The sequence below is a fragment of the Epargyreus clarus genome, unplaced genomic scaffold (assembly GCF_041222505.1).
Source record: "Epargyreus clarus isolate Ecla_fem2 unplaced genomic scaffold, WU_Ecla_fem_2.2 ptg000005l, whole genome shotgun sequence".
Taxonomy (NCBI): domain Eukaryota; kingdom Metazoa; phylum Arthropoda; class Insecta; order Lepidoptera; family Hesperiidae; genus Epargyreus; species Epargyreus clarus.
This window is the reverse complement of record NW_027332213.1, coordinates 15,335,151-15,355,235: the sequence shown is the minus strand read 5'-3', so window position 1 is coordinate 15,355,235 and position 20,085 is coordinate 15,335,151. Positions and strand designations below refer to the sequence as shown.

The 20,085-nt window shown below is 36.0% G+C and overlaps 1 protein-coding gene across 1 annotated transcript in view; it reads left to right on the top strand.

Moving 5' to 3' along the window:
* The window catches only part of LOC140742407 (neogenin), a 191,249-nt gene that overhangs the window by 124,599 nt on the left and 46,565 nt on the right, over nt 1-20,085 (top strand). Inside the window, exons 2-3 of the mRNA XM_073073337.1 lie at nt 12,327-12,471; nt 16,485-16,606. Coding sequence (XP_072929438.1) covers nt 12,327-12,471; nt 16,485-16,606 — 267 coding nt within the window. The remainder of the gene's footprint in view (nt 1-12,326; nt 12,472-16,484; nt 16,607-20,085) is intronic.

Below are 20,085 nucleotides of genomic sequence, written 5' to 3'. Positions count from 1 at the left end.
TTAGCTATTTCAATATTGGAAAATAAATAAATGATTCAGGCATAGAAATTCAGACATATATAGATTCTATCTTCTGTAAGATTATCAACATAATTAATTTTAAAGAAATAAACATTTTGTTACGTATTTTATTATTTTAAACTACCTGACCCTGCAAACGTTGTGTTGCCGTATAAAACAACCCTTATCACTTAGGGGTATCTAAAATAGATAGTAGCCGATTCTCAGATCTACTGAATATGCATATAAAATTTGGTGAAAATCTGTAAAGCCGTTTCGGAGGAGTACGGTAACTAACATTGTGACACGAGAATTTTATATATAAGATTATATACGCCAGAAGTAATGAAAAGAAAATAATACCATTAACACTATCTTATCATAATATAAATGTGTTTAAAGATCCCTCATTATTCTAAAAAGCTGCCAATACTGTTATAGAAGTCTTTGTGATACAAGCATTGAAGTATGCGAGCTTCGAGCTTATAAACCCGGAAGTAAGCTCAAAGAGAAAGCTCCGTCTCAAGCCTTGCCTTACTGAGACTATCACTTTATTTCTCGCTTTCAAAGTAGTCTTCTTACTTTTAAATATAGCTTAAGGCTTTAGTCTCTTTAGAGTAAGGACTAAAGAGCTGCTTCTTGAGTTTTGTAGTGAAAAATATGCCTTCCGTTTATTTCAGGCACTGAAAACAATGATTGAGAGGATTCTTTTTTTTATTTTTCAACTTAACATAAATTATGATATGCTATGAAGTTTTTTTTTATATAATATAAGAGTGGCAGACGAGAATGCAGTCCACCTGACGGTAAGTGGCTACTGCCACCCATGGACATCTGTAATCAACCCCAGATAGAATTTGATATTCCTACCTGAGGTCGGCCACAGATGCGCCGCTACCCCTGAGGACTAAGCTGGAACGCCTCGGAAAAGTCTGTCTCCCTTACCACACCCTTCAAACCGGAACACAGCAGGGCCTAACACTGCTGTTATTAGGTAGAAATAGGTGTGGCGGTGGTGCCGCCGGAGTCGAACCACAAAGGGTTCTACCACCTTTATGATATAGTTACTGGAATATACTTTTTATTTTGTGATTACTACATTTTCAGAAAATCAATGAATAAATAACATTATCCTTTTGACAAAAAGTTTGACAACTCAATGCTTCTAAAATATATGTATATTTCGCATTTATATTTGTTGTATACATTACTTAAATACCGGAATCCTAAAAAGCTTGTAAAGAATAAGTTCACATAAAAATGGTTAACATGACAATTGTCCGTAAAATTTGTATTACGACTAAGGTTCTGAAAGAAAATAATTAGGCAAATTATATTATTGTACATTTCGTATATATTTATGTTAGGCAGTTAATACACGAGCGTCTTACTACGCCAATTGTCGCCCGCGACCGTCAACGACTGTCGTTGACAATTGCTTGTCGAAGTGACCGACGACCGACAACCGTCACTGACATAACTGTCGATGTGTGTTAAGTGGTAGAACCACCGCCACACGTATTTCTGCCTAATAACGGCAGTGTTAAGCGATTTCAAGGGTGTGGTAGTGTAAGGAACTGGTGATGATATATTTATCCGAAACGTTCCGACTCAGTCGTTAGGGATAGCAAAGCTATTACCGATCTCAAGTCTCTCTTTCAGTAGTCAGTATCTTTTCTGAGGTTGACTACATATGTCCATGAGCAAAAAGCCACTTACTGTCAGGTGGACTTCATGCTCCTGTATTATATTTATTATAAAAGAAATAACTAAGTTTTTATGTTTATAATACAGGAGTAGCAGACGAGCGTACAGTCCTAATGGTAAGTGGTTACTGCCGCCCATGGACATCTGTAATCTGTATTCTCGCTCGTGTATCGCCTTACTATCGCTCATGTGTTAGCTGCCTAACACGTCCTTATATGTTCTTTTTACAAAACCTCTCAACATTAACGTGAGCAGAGTTCTGGAATCCAAAGTTTGGAATTTAATTTCACGCACCTGAAGTTGTATCGTTTTGCTTTTGAAAGAAGTTTTACTTTCAGAAGCCCTATGTGTCTGAGGACGTAATTTTGTGGAATTCTAAATGTGTGAAGCAAGTTCGCGAAGTACGTTACTTTAGTCTTTTTGAGACGTGTAATTTCTAGGGTTCTGTTGGGCACAGAGAAACTTTTATAATTTTATAATAGGGAAATTCTTTTATAGACGATGTATGGGCTGAAATGTTAACTAAAGGTACTGACACACGGAGGGTTATAAGTTCGAACCCCGGTCAGGCCGACATTATAATTTACACGTGCAGCCTATGGTCCAAATGTACTAGAGGATCGCTGAATGCCCTACGCGTCCAATATAATAATGGATTTAGGATGCTAATGGGGCTGCCCCGGTATTGTAGTGCGTCTGCTATGTTCGCTGAGGCTCGTGTTGACAGTTTTCAAACTATATTGCGCAAACGCGTAGCCTCAGTGATGCGGCGAGTACGGGACAGCAACAATGGCATCCTAAATACCATTCTAGAAAGAGTGGACTGTCCTATAGTAAGGCACTGGAATGCATGCCACATGGACTCCAGAGCCACACTATTTAATATTAAATAATTTAATGTAATTGAATGTAGGTAAATGTAATTGTATTTCTTTTGTATTTTTAATTTGTAGTACTAACATAGTTCGTAAGAATATACTAACATTTAATGGACTTTGTCTGAAATAAATTATTATTATTTTTATAATGGTTAAGTCAGATTTCTGTTCTGGGTCCAGACCCACAACCCAAACGAGCACATAAACACCCAGGTGGCGAGCATAAAAAAACACCAGGTTCTATCTACCCTCTGCCTATCACCTATCTAGTGGGTCTATTGGTGGTTTTCCCTTGAAGTCATTTTCCAAAAATAGAAGTCTCTAATAGCGCCACCAATGATGTTCTTAATTAATCTGTATATTAATCCGAAACTAACACAATTATTTTTTTTCATTTAAATTGGTTAAGTGGTTTTGGAGATTAGTGTTTATGAACACAGTGATCTTTCGGGAATACTACTTTTTTCGGGATAAAAGTACCCTAAATGTATGGTTTTGTAGTTAAGGCGTGAAATAGTAGCATATAAATAAACAAATTCATATTCGCGTTTATAATATTAGTTAAGGATAATAGTGTGTCATATATGTGACCTAATTTAGTTATATAATAGTTATTATTATTCGTGTTTAGGTATAATTGGAGCCTCTACAATATCATTTAAATTAACTTAGAGGCAAATCCGCTGTCGAAGGCTTTATATAATCTTGTAAGCATTGCGTAATAAGTAAATACTTATTTAGGAATTGTAGAGATATATGACTTATAAGATTGAACCTAAAATCCTTTTTTAAGCTCTCAAAGGTTTATAAAATCTGCAAATTCGCGCTTGGCTAGTAGCATAGACTTACACCCCTTTCAGTCTAAGAACAGATCTGTGTGGAACAGTGGGACAATAATGGTTTGCAAACGAAAACTGTAATATCTCGTGTAGTGCCTCGGAATTGAACCCCAGACCCTCGCTACGACAAGCTGGAGTTTATACTGCTAAACTATCACTGGTTCAAGTGTATAGTCATTTTGTATAATAATGTAATTTGTTTGTACAATGTATACTCCGCGCCAAACTGCTAGTCCGCTCTGAAGTTGTTGTAGTCATGTAATTTACTATGGCGACGCGATCAATCTATATTCAGAGCGGACTAGCAGTTTTACGCGGACTTTTCATTTTTTTTTTTTTTTATATATAATATAAGAGTAGCAGACGAGCATGCAGTCCACCTGATGGTAAGTGGCTACTGCCGCCCATAGACATCTGTAATCAACCCCAGATAGGATTAGATATTCCTACCTGAGGTCGGCCACAGATGCGCCGCTACCCCTGAGGACTAAGCTGGAACGCCTCAGAAAAGTCTGTCTCCCGTACCACACCCTTCAAACCGGAACACAGCAGCGCTTAACACTGCTGTTATTAGGTAGAAATAGGTGTGGCGGTGGTGCCGCCGGAGTCGAACCACAAAGGGTTCTACCACCTTTCAACATACGTACTATATCGTAATATTCGGTACGTGCGTATTCTCAGTAGGATTACCATATAGTTAATTGGAAACAAGTTTGTTACCCCAGTTAGTTGAACCGTGTTTGTAGTGTAGCTGCTAATTACTTCTGAAAATTCGAATAGCGTAATTGTGAAAATTATATTAGTTGTTTCGCCTACACGACGATAACTAAACCGTTATAGCTTAGTCGTTTTAATTTGGTCTAGGATTCGAGTCTCTGACTCTCTCAATTTCTTATTTGTATAATTTTTCAAAGTTATGTGCGTAGTTTTAAATATTATTTATTACATGTTTGAACGGAAAATCGAAACGACAAAGTTATTATTTTTTTTATATATCAAAGGTCTTAGTCAGATTTTTTGTGGTAGAGTCAGTGTTTTTCGAGAGGGAAAGTCCCCACTACACCTATTTCTAGCGTGAAGCAGTATTGCGCTTAGGTGAAAGGGTGTAGATGCTGGCTGACTTGCATCTTATCTAAGTCTTCAAGAGTGGAAATCTATGATCAACTTCAGGACCCCTGTTCTATATGGCTACTGCCGCCCATGCACAACTGTAACCCCAGATAGGATTAGATTCCTAACTGATGTGCCGCTCCTGAGGACTAAGCTGGAACACCTCGGAAAAGTATGTCTTCCTTACCGGACCGTTCAATCCAGAACACAGCAGCGCTTAACATTATTGTTATAAGGAAGAAATAGGTGTGGCGGTGGTGCCGCCGGAGTAGAACCACAAAGGGTTCTAATTATTTATCATCAAGCGGACTAATGCTCATTTGCTACTCTAGCTACGTTTTTTGATGTGAAACATCTATAGCCGCACGTAAAACCGATTTCTGGCGTGGCGACGCATGCATGCGTCGCCACGCTATACGATGGTATATATATACAGTCTATATGCAGTAGTGTGTACGGTGTGGCGACGCGTCGCCATGCGCAATCGAATTCAATCAATAGTCATCGTTATCTGGAAAAAATCGTAATATTTTATTTTATCATTATGACATATTTAGTTTCTATCACAATATGTTCTTTTCTGCATATTACTTTTACAAAATAATATCGATGCTTCAAATCTGCCAGGCGTCCCGTGACGGCTCACATTTTTTTTTAAATTGTTTCTCTTTTCACCTCTACTAACACAAAACACTCAATTCTCCATAACAATACTACACACACAACAAAGCAACAAAGGTAAAAAAGTAATAATTTAAAACATCTATCGATTCTGCGTTTATTGAAAACACTTGCTATCCGCGGGGTGTTTCCACCCCTGGGGTTGAACCCTTGCAAGCTAAGGGTCCCTTGAAACGGGGAAACTGCTTAAATGCCATTTCATTTTATGTTCTTATCATTCTATGTCGTTTAAGTTTCATTCTTAGATACTTATTATGTGTAATAACCACTACATATATGTATATCTCATTTGTATGTTGTTATTGTGTATATACACATACAAATATATGCATATCATAGGTATGTCTACCAAAAAACTACCCTTTGTGCGGAAGCACTACCGCATTACATATTTCTGCCTAATAACAGCAGTGTTAAGCGTTGCTGTGTTCTGGCTTAAAGGGTGTGGTAAGAGGGTCATAGGTACTAACGCGTTGCATATGAGTCCTTGAGGGTAGCAACGTATCTGTAGCCAACCTCAGTTAGGAAACTAATCTTATCTGGGGTTGGTTATAGGTGTCCATGGGCGGTAGTAGTCACTTACCAATAGGTATACTTACATTATGCTCGTTTGCTAATTTGAGATAATAAAAAAAATGTTTTGTAATGTCAATATGGATCTAAAAATAATCGAAAAACTGCTTAAAACAAAGTACCATCGCTTATACGGCCATTATCGTTTAAAAATTCTAAAAATCCCATACACACATACACACAATCATATTAGTGCTTATGTACGGTGACGTCACGGACTGTGACGCACACTATTCACCATCTAAAAATTAATATTATTATGAGTGTTAAGTAATTTTTCACGCAGTAGCGTAACAGCAATGATGAAATACTCGTGATAAGAATTTTAACTACTTGAGATATAAATATTTTAAGTCACCTCTACATTCGAAATAAAAAATTATACTGACTCATTAATTAATTTTCCTAAACTGAAGCTTCAATATAGATAAGAATGACAAGTTATTATTATTTAAAAAATCAGAATTATTAAAAAAATAACTGAGGTAAATAGAGTATTAGTCCAACGACACCTCATATGTTACATTCCGTCAAGCCCTTTGAGATATAGGCATTTCATACATACAAACATATATGAAAACGATCAAAAATATTACCCCGTGCAGTCGGGTAAAACATCTATGATATTTCACCTCAATTAAAAAATAACCAGGGACTCTACATTGAGTTATTACGCCATTGCCGCTACGTAGAGCGTAGAGCAGTGATAGCATAGCGGTTAAGAAACTCGGACCCTCGATCGAAGGGTCCGAGGTTCAAATCCCAGGCACGCACCTCTGATTTTTCAAAGTTATGTGCGTATTAGAAATTATTTATCACTTGCTAAACGGTGAAGGAAAACATCGTGAGGAAACCTGCATACCTGAGAGATTTAAAAAAAACTCAAAGGTATGTGAAGTCTACCAATACGCACTTGGCCAGCGCGGTGGACTATGGCCTAATCCTTCTCATTATGAGAGGAGACCCGTGCCCAGCAGTGGGACAGTAATGGGTTGTTGATGATGCCGCTACGTAAAATCAGACGTACTTAAATAATATATTTGATTATGTAATACATTATGAATTCATAGACATTTAGGCAGGTATCACGTTGTCCCTGTAGTTCCGGGACTAGAATAGGGCTGCGGTATCCCCTGCTTGTCGTAAGAGGCGACTAAAAGGAGGCTTCCGGGGTTGCCGGCGGCAAGAGTGGGAGCTCGAACCGTCCGGCAAGCAACCCCGGGAAGGACGGCGGCATGTGTGGTCGCATACCATCGTAAACACCAGATCCCGGAGTTCTCCACCAAGCGCTGAGGACGGCCATCGGGGGGGTTTTAGTTAGGGCTGTAAAAATCCCACATAACCCGGCGTCGATCCCACGTCGTCGGGTACCTTTTGATGGTTTACCCCTCGAAAACAAAAGAAAAAGGTACCTACTTATTCAAATTCGTCGTAACATACGTAATATACACGTACTCAACTATTTCGACGTACTGTCTACAAATAATTCGTAAATGCAGGCAATCCCAGTTACGATTCATCCGTACTGCACATGCTCCTCGTAAAAAAACATCCTTCCGCATTCCTTACGTATACTACAGACGATGGCACAAAAATTTCGACTCGAAACGTAACATAATAAAAAACATGTCGTCATTAAACGTAAACGTGTGTGAGTGGAGCGAGTGCGAGCTTACCGTTTTCCAATTACAACTTTATGCGACACTCCTCTCTCAATGCTCTGACCACCGGTTAGCACACTGACACAGTGTTCGACGGTGTCCTAATCACGGGGACGACGACTCGATGTTGTATATACGTGAGCGAGACGCAACATTCAGCCTTGACCTGCGCAGTAAATACGTGTAGCGCCCCTTAGCGCGTTGGCGAGGAACTACAGCCAAAATAATGGCGCGCAATATGGCGTCCTGATTATTTTGCTTTTGTATTTAATCGCCAATCAGTTGTAAGTTAATCTAAATGATACGCAGTTACAATTTGACCTTGGTTTTTATTTTTATATCGGTGTGCTAACATCGGTACGTTGACCCTTACACGCTTCACTCGGTTGCTAAAACTTACGTAATTAAGACAGTAATTTACCCTAAAGTTAAGTGGATGCTTATAACTTGTTACAATTAAGATAAGATAAGTCAGTCCAAATATTTATATGACTGTGATATAGACAATAGACATCTAAGGAGAGGCAAACATTAATGCGACCATTTAAGAATACAATCTTTACGAAATCAAGTTAACTCTAAATTAAATTTAAAGTACCTTGGAGATATTTTAATAAAAAAAGAATTATTAAAATCGGTCCACTAACGGCGGAGTAATTCGTGTACATACAAAAAAAAAAAAAGATACCGGCCGAATTGATAACCACCTCCTTTTTGAAGTCGGTTAAAAAGTTAAATAATGATGTACAATTAACAGATTTACATATTTTATCTTATTCCATTTATTCATTAAATTGTTAATTTTTGTTGTAAGATTTTTTATAACTTATTCTAATTATAATTACTCAGGGTAATTGGGTGATTTCCTTCGCATAATAAAATGATTACAGTGCTATTTTTAAAATGCCTAAAACCAGGTTGAAGTGGCGTCTCATGTATCTGAACCATTTATGTTTAAAATATTCTTTTGAATTATAAATTCACATCTCAAGCCACAAATTAGGTATTTTAACAAAAAATATTTATTTCGTTTCTTTTCTTTTTTTCGATAATTATCGTAGGATTAAATTAAATATTTTATTCTAAATCTCATTTTAAAAGGAAATGAGTTAGCAGTATTAAAAAGATTACTTTGTTTTTTTTCATCCAAAAGAGTTTTATTTCAGACATTAATAATGTCAAAATCGTAAATCTTTTAAAAATCTAGATTAAGATCCTTTACTTTGGAACATAAACAGGAAATAACAAATTTAAAACAAATAATAAAGTTTTCGTATCGCATAAATAAACTTGCATAATGTGTTAATTTAGTAAAAAATGTGTTATGTCCACTTTGTATCCACTTACGAGTATGTCCATTTAACTAATTTCAAAATCACAGACATACGCACCATTTCTATTTATATGTACGATTTTAGGTTGCGAGGTTATATGAATAGAATATTTAATTTGAGTAGAAATTTATTGTAAAAATATGCAAAACAGATGAAAATACGCTTGATAAATTCCCGCCATATTTATTCAAGCGTTCCTAATTTAAAAGTTTTTTCAGCCGTTGCTTTAATAAACTTGCCGCGGTTTCCGACGATCTAATAACAAAACAGACGGAAAGAAAAGCTAAGATAACTAACAAGGATAGCGAAGTTATCTTTTTTAATATAGAAATAATAAATGAGCAGTCCATGTGATCGTAACTTACTGCCGTAATCAAGAATCGATAGGATTGAAGTTCTACTTTAGGTTGGTTATAGATGTGAGGACCTCTGAGGAATAAGTTAGAATGTTTTGTATAAGTGTTTGTCCTATAAGACACAAGAAAGCGGACACATGTACTTGTACATGGAAACAAAAGATAAGTAAGCTAACACTCAAACCCTTACCAGAAATCTGAATTAGTCAGCATTTGCTAGCTAAAAATGGAACCGAGATGAGAAATGGATATCTTTGTTGTTAAAAATTCACTTTGGAGTTAATATATTTTTAATATGTACACCTAAAAAAACAAAACGTTCATTGGCTCACGTTTTATCAACTGTATCAAAATTCTTAAAATACTTTAAAACAAACATTTAACAAAATACTCAAAACACAATTAAGAAGAATTACTTAATACTCTATTTTAATTAGTAAACAAATTAAAAGTAACCGTATTCCCCTAAGCCGATCCACCCGCTAAATGCGGTTCAATTGTATTTATTGTAACATTACAAGCACATGAGAGTAAATCGAGAGAGTAATACAATTACAATTATTTCCACATCTTGTTATCCTAGAACTGAGCCGTTTGATCCATAGTTTGTATCTTCGTAAGAAAATAATATTATGTTCCAACTTTATCCAGTTTTCCGCTTTCTTCTAAGAACTGACGAAGTAATAACAGATGAATAATATTATTAAGAATAGTAATATCTTCATATTTTTGTTGATATTGGGTTTCACAAGCTTTGACGATCGACAAAGCTTGTGAAAGGACACATCGTGATAACACTGAAATCCCTTTAAGAGACTTAAAAAGTGTGTGAGGTCTACCATTCTGTTGGCTAGAGTAGCGTGTAGCCAGGGAAGTATGACTATAGCCTTAAGATTTTATGTTTATAAAATTTACTGTGAAACAGAAATAAAACCGTTTAATAAATAACGGATACCACTAAATTAGAGATCAAATGTAGAAATAATTATAGAAACTTACACTCAGTAGTCTTTCAGAGATTGGTAAAACCGCGGATGAGGACATAACACTGAAAACTCGTTAAAACATAAATTCTCTCATATTGGTCTATTACCAACCTGTGATCAGTACCTATTTGGGAACAATTATGAACTTTTTTACTACTGAAAAATATAACAGCAATTACTTTTGGACATTAAGAAATTTAGGGTCTTCTGAAAGATCCATTTTTGTTCTTCAAAGAAATCGTGGAGATAATAATATTGAGCGCCGAAGTTCGTTTCATCTTGTTCTTAACTTGGGTACACAAGTAGGCACTTGTGATACAAACATTTTCTCTACCCTGTTTACAGTATTATGTATTAGTCCCTATTTTTCTTTCATTCGTTCTTATTTTGTTATTCCGTGATGTTTTCAAGTTGGGACCAATATTAGTGAGAGTACTACGCCACTTTATTTATCTCTTGAAGAAAATAATGATAGGGCTTTACAGTTATTTTGTTTATTTCGTATGTGGTTACGGCTATTTATGTATTTTTATAATTTGCTTTATATACTTCATCATCATCATCAGCAAACCATTACTGTTTCACTGTTGGGCAAGGGTCCGTCTCATAATGAGAAGGATTACGCCATACTCTACCGCGCTAGCCAAGTGCGTATTGGTAGACTTCACATACCTTTGAGATTTTTTTATAAATCTCTCAGGTAGCAGGTCTCCTCACGATGTTTTTCTTCACCGTTTAGCAAGTGATAATTAATTTCCAATACGTATATATACTTAACACCCAAACTTAACAAGCGCTACAGAGCAGGGCATTAAAATTATAATATACATAGAAGAAACAATTACATTTGCTTCTGATATTCGACACTTGATGTAACTTTAAAAAAAACGGTAAGTATTTTCCTTCACATAAAAACGCCTTTAAAACTCTGAAATCAATAATGATACTAATACAGTTATAATCCCCCACGTCTCCAACAGAGGGTGAGGTCGTGTCAAATTTTATTTCTGCCCTTTCAGCTTAATTTACACGAATCGAAAAAGAAATTCTCAAAATTGTTCATCTTAGTTTAACATCATTGAAAAATCCTGCCGACTTGCTCATTTCATTGTTTTAACTGAATTTTCCATGATTCTTCTCTTCTTACCTTATATATAACTATTGTTATAAAATTAAACAAAGTGTTATAACGGCTGCTGCATCGCACTTACATAAACTTAAACGGACCGGTTAATTATGTGTTATTTTAAATTGAATACATATCATATTGTATAGTAATAAGAGATGGTGGTAGAACCTTTTATGGTTCGACTCCGGCGGCACCATCGCGACACCAATTTCTGCCTAAAAACAGCAGTGTTAAGCGCTATTTGTTCTGGTTTGAAGGGTATGGTAAGGGAGACATACTTTTCCGAGGCGTTCCAGCTTAGTCCTCAGGGGTGGCGGCGCACTGTGGCCGACCGAATATCTACTCCTATCTGGGGTTGATTACAGATGTCCAAGGACGGCAGAGGACACTTACCATCAGGTGGACTGCATGCTCGTCTGCTACGCCTATATTACAAGAAAATATATATCGTATAGAAGTATATGTAATTTGGTCAGTTAGGGTCGTGATTAATAGTGTTGCAAAAACAATATATTTACCAAATTCAAGAGTACCCTTTTTGCACGTGTTAGCTCGTTGAAACGTAACGTGTTAAATTTCTATACAATGGCAACATTAATCAAAAACTTTTAACTGACCCAATTATTATTTTGCTTTAGATTTGATTATCAGGCTTAATGATAGGGGAAATTTTCGAGGTCTAATTCTGGTGGCACTTCAAATATTTAATTGTAGTAGTACAGTATAGCAACAGACGGTGTTGACTTTTGAGTTCTGAGTGGAAAGCTTGTTGATTTGAAGATAGATAGCACGAGGGATAGAGATGACGATAACAGAAGCTGAGTACTAATTTGGGTCTCCGCCTTAAAAACAGAGGGAATGAACCGACAGTAGTCATATTTGAGGATAGTATCAACTACGTTGTTGTGCCTGAGTATTAAAACACCTTGATAACAATGTCAAAAACAAAACACAGTTCTCACCGCTAGTAAGGCAGATGTAGATATAATGGTGCCTTCGTACAAAACCATGAAGAGTTCTATTACCCTTGTATTGGATTCTTCAATCTCCTAACGATGTATATCCATTCCAGATGTCCCGATAACATGGCACAGTTCGCGTGCGGCGCTGCCGTGCGTGGTGCAGCGTCGGCCGCCCCCGCCCCTGCTCGACGAGGACCGCTCGCGGAGCAAGCCGTACGTGTGGCGGAGAGGCGACACCGAGTTCAGTTCTAAGAGGTGAGTGTTACTTGATTACTTTGATGTTTGGAAGATTTATGACGAGGCTAAGCGAATAGCTTCTTTATCAAGCTTGGAAAATTTTGGACGATCATGAAATAGTTAGTTAATAGAGTGGCGGAGTTTTCTCTAGTCGTCTTATATTTGTGTAGAAAGACTCGTGACCAGGAGTGAGACAGGGTTTCGGGATAGAAGGGAATATGCGAATGCGCGCGGCGTCCAGCAACTTGAGTACATGTGGTCGGGAGTTTGATGGGTGACAACAAGAGGCCAAACGTCACACTTTCCTTTTTCACATGCTTTCCAAACACTTTCGCAAAATTTCTTCAAAATGTGTCTTTTCCTTGAGATTTTCATCCATCATTACTTCCCAAAATTGATGTTTTAAAAGCGACATTATCCTACGGCGTAATGCTGGGTACGTGTTTTGTTTTATTCAAAATGAAGTGATGTAGGTTTAATTTCTATCAAAATTGCCCTCGTAACATCGTTTAGCATATTCGCTATTTTTATTGTTACGAATGGCCATGAAGGCCCACTTGAAAAATTCACCCTGTGCACATAGTATGTAATTAAATGTTTATTTGTATAGCATACCGTAACAGTAACTTGTATCAAAATATGAGCAAACTAATAAATTTAGGACCATCTAACCAAGGAAACAATTAAGATGGAGCAGATAAGAAAGAATAGATAGGTATTGTGACTTACATATTATTTCCAGGACACTGACCCCGTTATTTACGTACTTGGAACAAATTACTTGGTACAAATAAAGTATTTGAACAAACATTTGTTAAGTATGAAAGTAGAAGTTTTGGTTTGATTACCGACACACTTATCTAGACTTGAACTCAGGAACTTTTTCTGTCTCATAACAGCAGTGTTAAGAACGAATGTGGTTTGCGTTATTGGATGTTCAGTATAAGATATTTTAAAGAAGTGAGAGCTATATTAGGGGTGCCAACTTAGTTTATGGATGCCGGTAGACTTACATGTAACATGATCAACTTAGTCCTCAGGAGTAGTAAAAAGTAGTCTTCATCAACCCATTAATGTCCCACTGCTGGGCACGGGTCTCCTCTCAGAATGAGAAGGATTAGGCCATAGTTGCAATGGTAGACTTCACATACCTTTGAAAACTTTTTTTTTAAGAATTCTCAGGTATGCAGATTTTCTCGCGATGTTTTCCTTCACCATTTAAACACTTGCTTAAGCAAGTGATAATTAATTTGTAATACGCACATAACTTTGAAAAATCAGAGGTGGGTGCCTGGGATTTGAACTTCGGACCCCTCAATCAAGAGGCCGAGTTTCTTAACCACTAGGCTATCACTGCTCGTCACTGCTGTCAAAAGTAGTATCTGGGGTTAATTACAATTGCGGCAGTTGACATTTACCATCAGGTGGGCAGACTTTGTACCGCCTCAAAATCTATTTATCAAATATATTTCATATAAAATGTAGCCTATGTTACTCGTAGATAATGTAGCTTTCGAATGGTGAAAGAATTTTTAAAATCGGTTTAGTAGTTTTTGAGCCTATTCACTACAATCAAACAAACAAACAAAGTTTTCCTCTTTATAAAATGCTTTCACTTTCAATTGTATTAAATTTCAATTATATTTTAGTAATCAGTGGTTAACGGTGCTGGTTTACAGCTACCTACTTTGTTAATTATTTCTTTATGTATTATATCTCGCTGTGTAACTGTTTGTTAACCTAAATAAATTAAAATAATAATAATTATATTACTATAGATATAAAAACATAAGTCCTCAAGGGTTGAAATGCAACAAGGAAACTAATTCTATGATTAGAAATAATATTCAAATAATAAGAAATAAATTTAGGTACCTAATTATTTCATTTAAATAAAATTAGTAAAGACACATAGACATAATATTATTTTAACGTTATGAAAATTTTATATTTGTACACTTATAAAATGTTAAGTATTAAAACAATTGTAACATAATTACCATTCTCATTGACCATTTATTTGACAGTCATGAAGTTTTCCCGAGGGAATACTGACCCACTTAAAAACGGGTTCGTGTGAAATTTAGTTATAGAGAGAAAGGGAGTGAAATAAAGGAACAGATATTAGGATAAACACTACAAAAGGTAGATTAGGGAGTGTTAAGTTGGGATACCTAAAATAATAAAATGTCAATATTATATAATAAAATAATGTATAGTTTAATAATAATAATTAATTAAATAAATTGACTAAATGATAATAATGTAATTATGTAAATATAATTTAGCAGTTCCTATTATTACGTTAAGCTGATTAATAATATAAGTAAAAAATGTAATAATTTAAATTTAATAATTTAATTTAATTTAATACATAAAAATTGTAAAACTGTAAATTGTAAAGATGTAATGAGCATGGAATAAAAGGCTTTTTTATTTTTTTTTATTTCTTTTTTATTTTATTTAAGTTGGGATACGGTAATAGTTTGGTAAACAGATCCGGTCTGAGTCGTTTGTACATACATAATACATTTTATATTAACTTTGGATCTCGTCTGTTGTGGTGGAGTTTCGTACTTGATTTCAAACACTTACGTGTGAGTTAAGAAGCTTACGACTGAGTGAATTAATTATTGAATGAAAAAAAAACAATGTTGGAACTTTGCTAGGCAAAAATTGGTTGGTATTTTTTTATACGACCGACCGGACGACCCGCGTGGCCAAACGGTTACCATATCGGTCGGACGCGCAGAGGGTCCCGGGTTCGATCCCCGGCCAGACAGAAATCTAAATGATGAATGTAGGTTTCTGTTTGTAGGTCTGGGTGTTTGTGTATTTGTCTGTGTGTGTCCATGGCACCCACGATACAGGGAATCCTAGTGTGGGGCTGTGAGTGTAGAAAGCGTTTTTTTTTATAATTGGGATGACAGCGCACGAAAAACAGCAGAAAACATTGGGTAATAATAAAATTCTTAAAGACGTCGTAAGTTACAAAAAATGAATATTAAGTTGAGATCGGATCGGATTTCACACAAAAAAAGTATTCTACTCTACTTCAGGCATAATTCCTTTAAAATGGATATCAGTACAAAAATAATAGTATGAAAATTAAACATAAAATTGACACGGAAAATTTAAGGTTTTATAAATCCATTTTTTTCTGTAAACTGAAGGCTTAAAACTTAATTGGCAATATAATTTTTCACTGATTTTTTTGTCGACGTTCTGTCTTAATAAATTTAAGTTTAATTCAACATTTAAATGGTTAAATTTTGTTTTTTTTTATAAGTAATTTTTTTGAGTAACCATTGGCTATTATACGATTAAACATAATTAGGCAAACAGTTAAGAACAATTTAATTTTTTGCTTTTCTACCGAAAATCTTTTTGTTTGCTAATGACGATATTTAGTTTTATCTATAAAAGTGTTCAAATATTTTATTAGTCATTAATAATTATGGTCGAATTTACATCCTAAAGTAAGTAGTAATATTACTAGATATTATTTATATCCTATGTCATTTCCACAATTAAGACGAATCTATGACGTCACTTAAGTTTAAAACCGTCAGGTCCTTTTGAAGTGTAGGTCGGTGCAAAAATAAGACATAGATAAATACATACTGGGTTTTAGTATATTCTATTCTATAAAATTAGGATAAGACAACGAATGACAACATTTTAAATCTAACAGCTTTATGAAACTACTTTACATTCAGTTTATACATTACTAGCTGACCCGTCAAACTTTGTACCGCCTCAGAATCTATTTATCAAATATATTTCATATAAAATATAGCCTATGTTACTCGTGGATAACGTAGCTTTCGAATGCTGAAAGAATTTATAAAATTGGTCCAGTAGTTTTTGAGCCTATTCATTACAATCAAACAAACAAAGAAAATTTTCCTCTTTATAATATTAGTATAGACATATCTTAACATACGCTCAAGAAACATTTCTCTCCGCAGTGGGCTAAAAAGGACCACCTACTCCTTACCTATTATACTGACAGTTGTTTTGGTTTCCAGGATATCTCCAAACGGGACGTTGGAGGTGACGAAGAAGCGGGAGGGAGAGGGGGTGTACCAGTGCGGAGTGCGGCACCACGGGCGGCTGGTGCTCGGGAACCCGATAAACCTTAAGTTTGCCTGTGAGTATATCAAATTTAAATTTAAATATTATTTATTCATGATTGAAACTACCACCGCGGCACCGCTATGGGAAGTGTTTCGCTATGCAGAAGAAGAAGAAAGTTCTTTATTTACTATTTGTAAGATGTGGTAGGAGTGAAAGCAAGGAAGGGAAGAAAGAAAGAAAGCAAGAAACAAAATAAATAAACAACGTTCATTTTTTTCAACACTAGGTTTACGAAACGACACTATATGAGTTGGGCAATTTTCATACACATAAAGCCTTAATGTACAGAGTACGAAATGTGTGTCAGAAAAAGCACACACGTACGATTTCGGGCGATATACATGTTTTTAATGAAATTTTGTGTACACGCTGTCGGAGGTTCAAAAATCGATATAGGGTACCATTTATCTCGAAAATGATATGATTCCCGAAGGATTCATAAAAACTTTAGACCGCGAATGGAGCCGCGGGTAAAGTTAGTTCAATTGTAGATGTATCCCAAACACTTACCAAAAATGTCACCGTATCAGTGAAATCTTTAAAATTCTGGTGCTAAAAGTTGCTTGTAGGTATATTAGAGCTTGTAGCATCAGAATTTAAATACTAGTTGACCCGGCAAATGTTGTGTTGCTATATAAATAAAAAAAAATTGGCGTGAACAACCCTTATCACTTAGGGGTATGAAAAATAGATAGTAGCCGATTCTCAGACTTACTGAATATGCATATAAAATTTTGTGAAAATCGGTAAAGTCGTTTCGGAGGAGTACGGTAACTAACACTGTGACACGAGAATTTTATATATAAGATTGTACTTATTTATTTTTCTGTCGTCTGTTAGTCATACTATAGCAGTTTTTCCTGACTATTCTGATTCTAAAAAGCTCACAAATAGTCAGCATTACATTTTCCCGTATTTTCTGTTTTTCGCGAAAAAAGCTTATTTTCTCATTGCGATGCGAGCATCGTCTCTCATTACTTATTCCTGTGTTAGTAATATCGTGTAATATTATTTGTTATTTATGTATCACATGTAAGCGTATTTGGCCTACATGTTAGAAATATTTGGGTAATAAGTCTTTTTAAAAGTACTTATATAAGGAGTTCCATGTTCCTCTGGGGTAGCACGTGTGTGCGTATAGGTTGCTTCTTTTTAACACATTTCAGATACCCATATCTTAAGAGTAGTAGCACGTCTGTAATCTCTTGACACTTACTCTTTCTATATTAGAAAATTGCGAATATTTAAAGATTGCTATTTGCAACTCTATAAGGTCGATTCCACAATCGATATAAGCGATTGTTGCGTATGCCATCATCTTGTCGCTTAAGTTACTGAGGAGTTGCTTAAGCCACTCCAGCTTGGGCCGTCTAATTTGTTGTTTAAGCGACCGAAAAATGGCATGACTTATTTTTTGTAAAGGTCTGTCAACGGTCGATTATCTACTCGTTTATGTAGCTGCATAAGGTACTAAATAGTCGCTGAGCATCTATTAACAGTTGCGTTAACAACAGTCGCTAAATCTACTCAAGTAATAGTAGTCATGGGGCACGGGGCTTTTCAAAAAAAGTCCATAAAGAGCTCTCATACAAAGCCGATGCATTAGCGACTCCTCTGGTGTTGCAAATGTTCATAGGCGACGGCAACTGCTTTCCATCCGGTAGCACGTCAACCTAATTGTTAGGGTCAACAATAAAAAAATAAAAGTCAATGATAGATCAGTCTTTAATAACTGGCGGTCTTCATACACAAGTTCTGTCAGATCTATTACAAACACGTACTAATTCCGCAATGTTGTTCCTACCATACCGTTTCCCTCAGCCCTCATTGAGATTCCCTCTCAGTGGCGCATCTCGACTGTAATATATTCACTTTGTGCCGAGTCTCCCACGACGTAATAACTCGTCAGTCGTCACTCTGTCGACGTTATTCGTCGGTTTTGTCGCGTCGTCGTTATGATTAACGATTAGTGACTTATTATTAGATGTGATATATTGGGATGGTTTTGGTAACGTATGCAGTGTTTACCATAGATTAGTAAAGATTACTCACTCCTAACAAGAAAATGTAACCAGTTTTGGCAATTGAAATTGTCACGTCATATATTTTCGTGTTTGAAAAATATTTAAAAAAGGCATCTTTTAGAGCATTTATGAATGAAACGATAATTCTCTGAGCTTTTTCTTCGATTTCGTGTTGTACTTGCACCACTTAACTGCACACATCGGCATTGTTCCGCGTAAATCACACCATAACAGTCGGAGGCGTAATGGGAAAACAGTCAGCCATTTTACGTATGTGTCAGCCATTTGTGGCTTCCTTCAATTACAAGTCGGTGAGATATCTATACTTATCTATAGTGTTTACACACAGTGTGGACACACGATTCGTTTAATCCTTATATTATTATTTGTCAGAAGAACTGACTTACCTAAAGATATTTTGTAAAAGATTGAAGTAGTATAACTACAAACGGGCATGCAGTGTAGTTAATGATAACCTGCCACTCATGCCACGGCTCATACAGGGTGACCATGGCCATGAGTACTATGGATCAGAAGTTCTACCCAAAGCCGATCACAAATCTTAACCACTTCTGAGTATAAAGATTTTTTTTATAATGTAGGAGTAGCGTGATGTATAGTGGTGGTAAGTGGCTACTGCCGCCCGTGGACATCTGTAATCAACCCCAGATAAAATGAGATATTCCTACCTGAGGTCGGCCACAGATGCGCCGATACCCGATACTAAGCTGGAACGCCTCGGAAAAGTATGTCTCCCTTACCACACCCTTCACAGAACATAGCAGCGCTTAACACTGTTATGAGGCAATAAGTGTGGCGGTGTCGCCGGAGTCGAACTACAAAGGGTTATCACCTTAAGATGGTCACCTCATATGTGTCAGCCGCCATCCACACTTCCACTAAAACGTATACCTGCTTCACGTTAGACATAGGTATGACGGTGGTACCTCAGTAAAACCATATTACTTCCCTTTTGAATCATATCATCATCATCAACAGCCCATTACTCTCCCTTTCTTCACCGTTTAGCAAGTGATAGTTAATTTCTAATACGCACATAACTTTGAAAAATCAGAGGTGCGTGCCTGGGATTTGAACCTCGGACCCCTCGATCGAGAGGCCGAGTTTCTTAACCCCTAGGGTATCACTGCTTGTCAATTGAATATAAAACATAATAAAATATCCACAGTCAATATTATTTTCTAATAGCATTTTTTCCGAAAGAAGTATTATTTTAACGAGGGCCGTATAAATGCTGGAGTTAACAAGCAATTTATACAAGAATAAGCTTTGATCTCGTTCGTGGAAATAAAAGCACTTCCCGGTACGTTTTCCCGGGAAATATAAATGTGAAAATAAATAAATGTAAATGAATATCTGAATAATAATATAGAGAATATAGTCTTCAAGACTCATGGAGCGTTTTCTCCCTTTGATCGTAATAGCTGTTTTGTATCAAAACTTACGA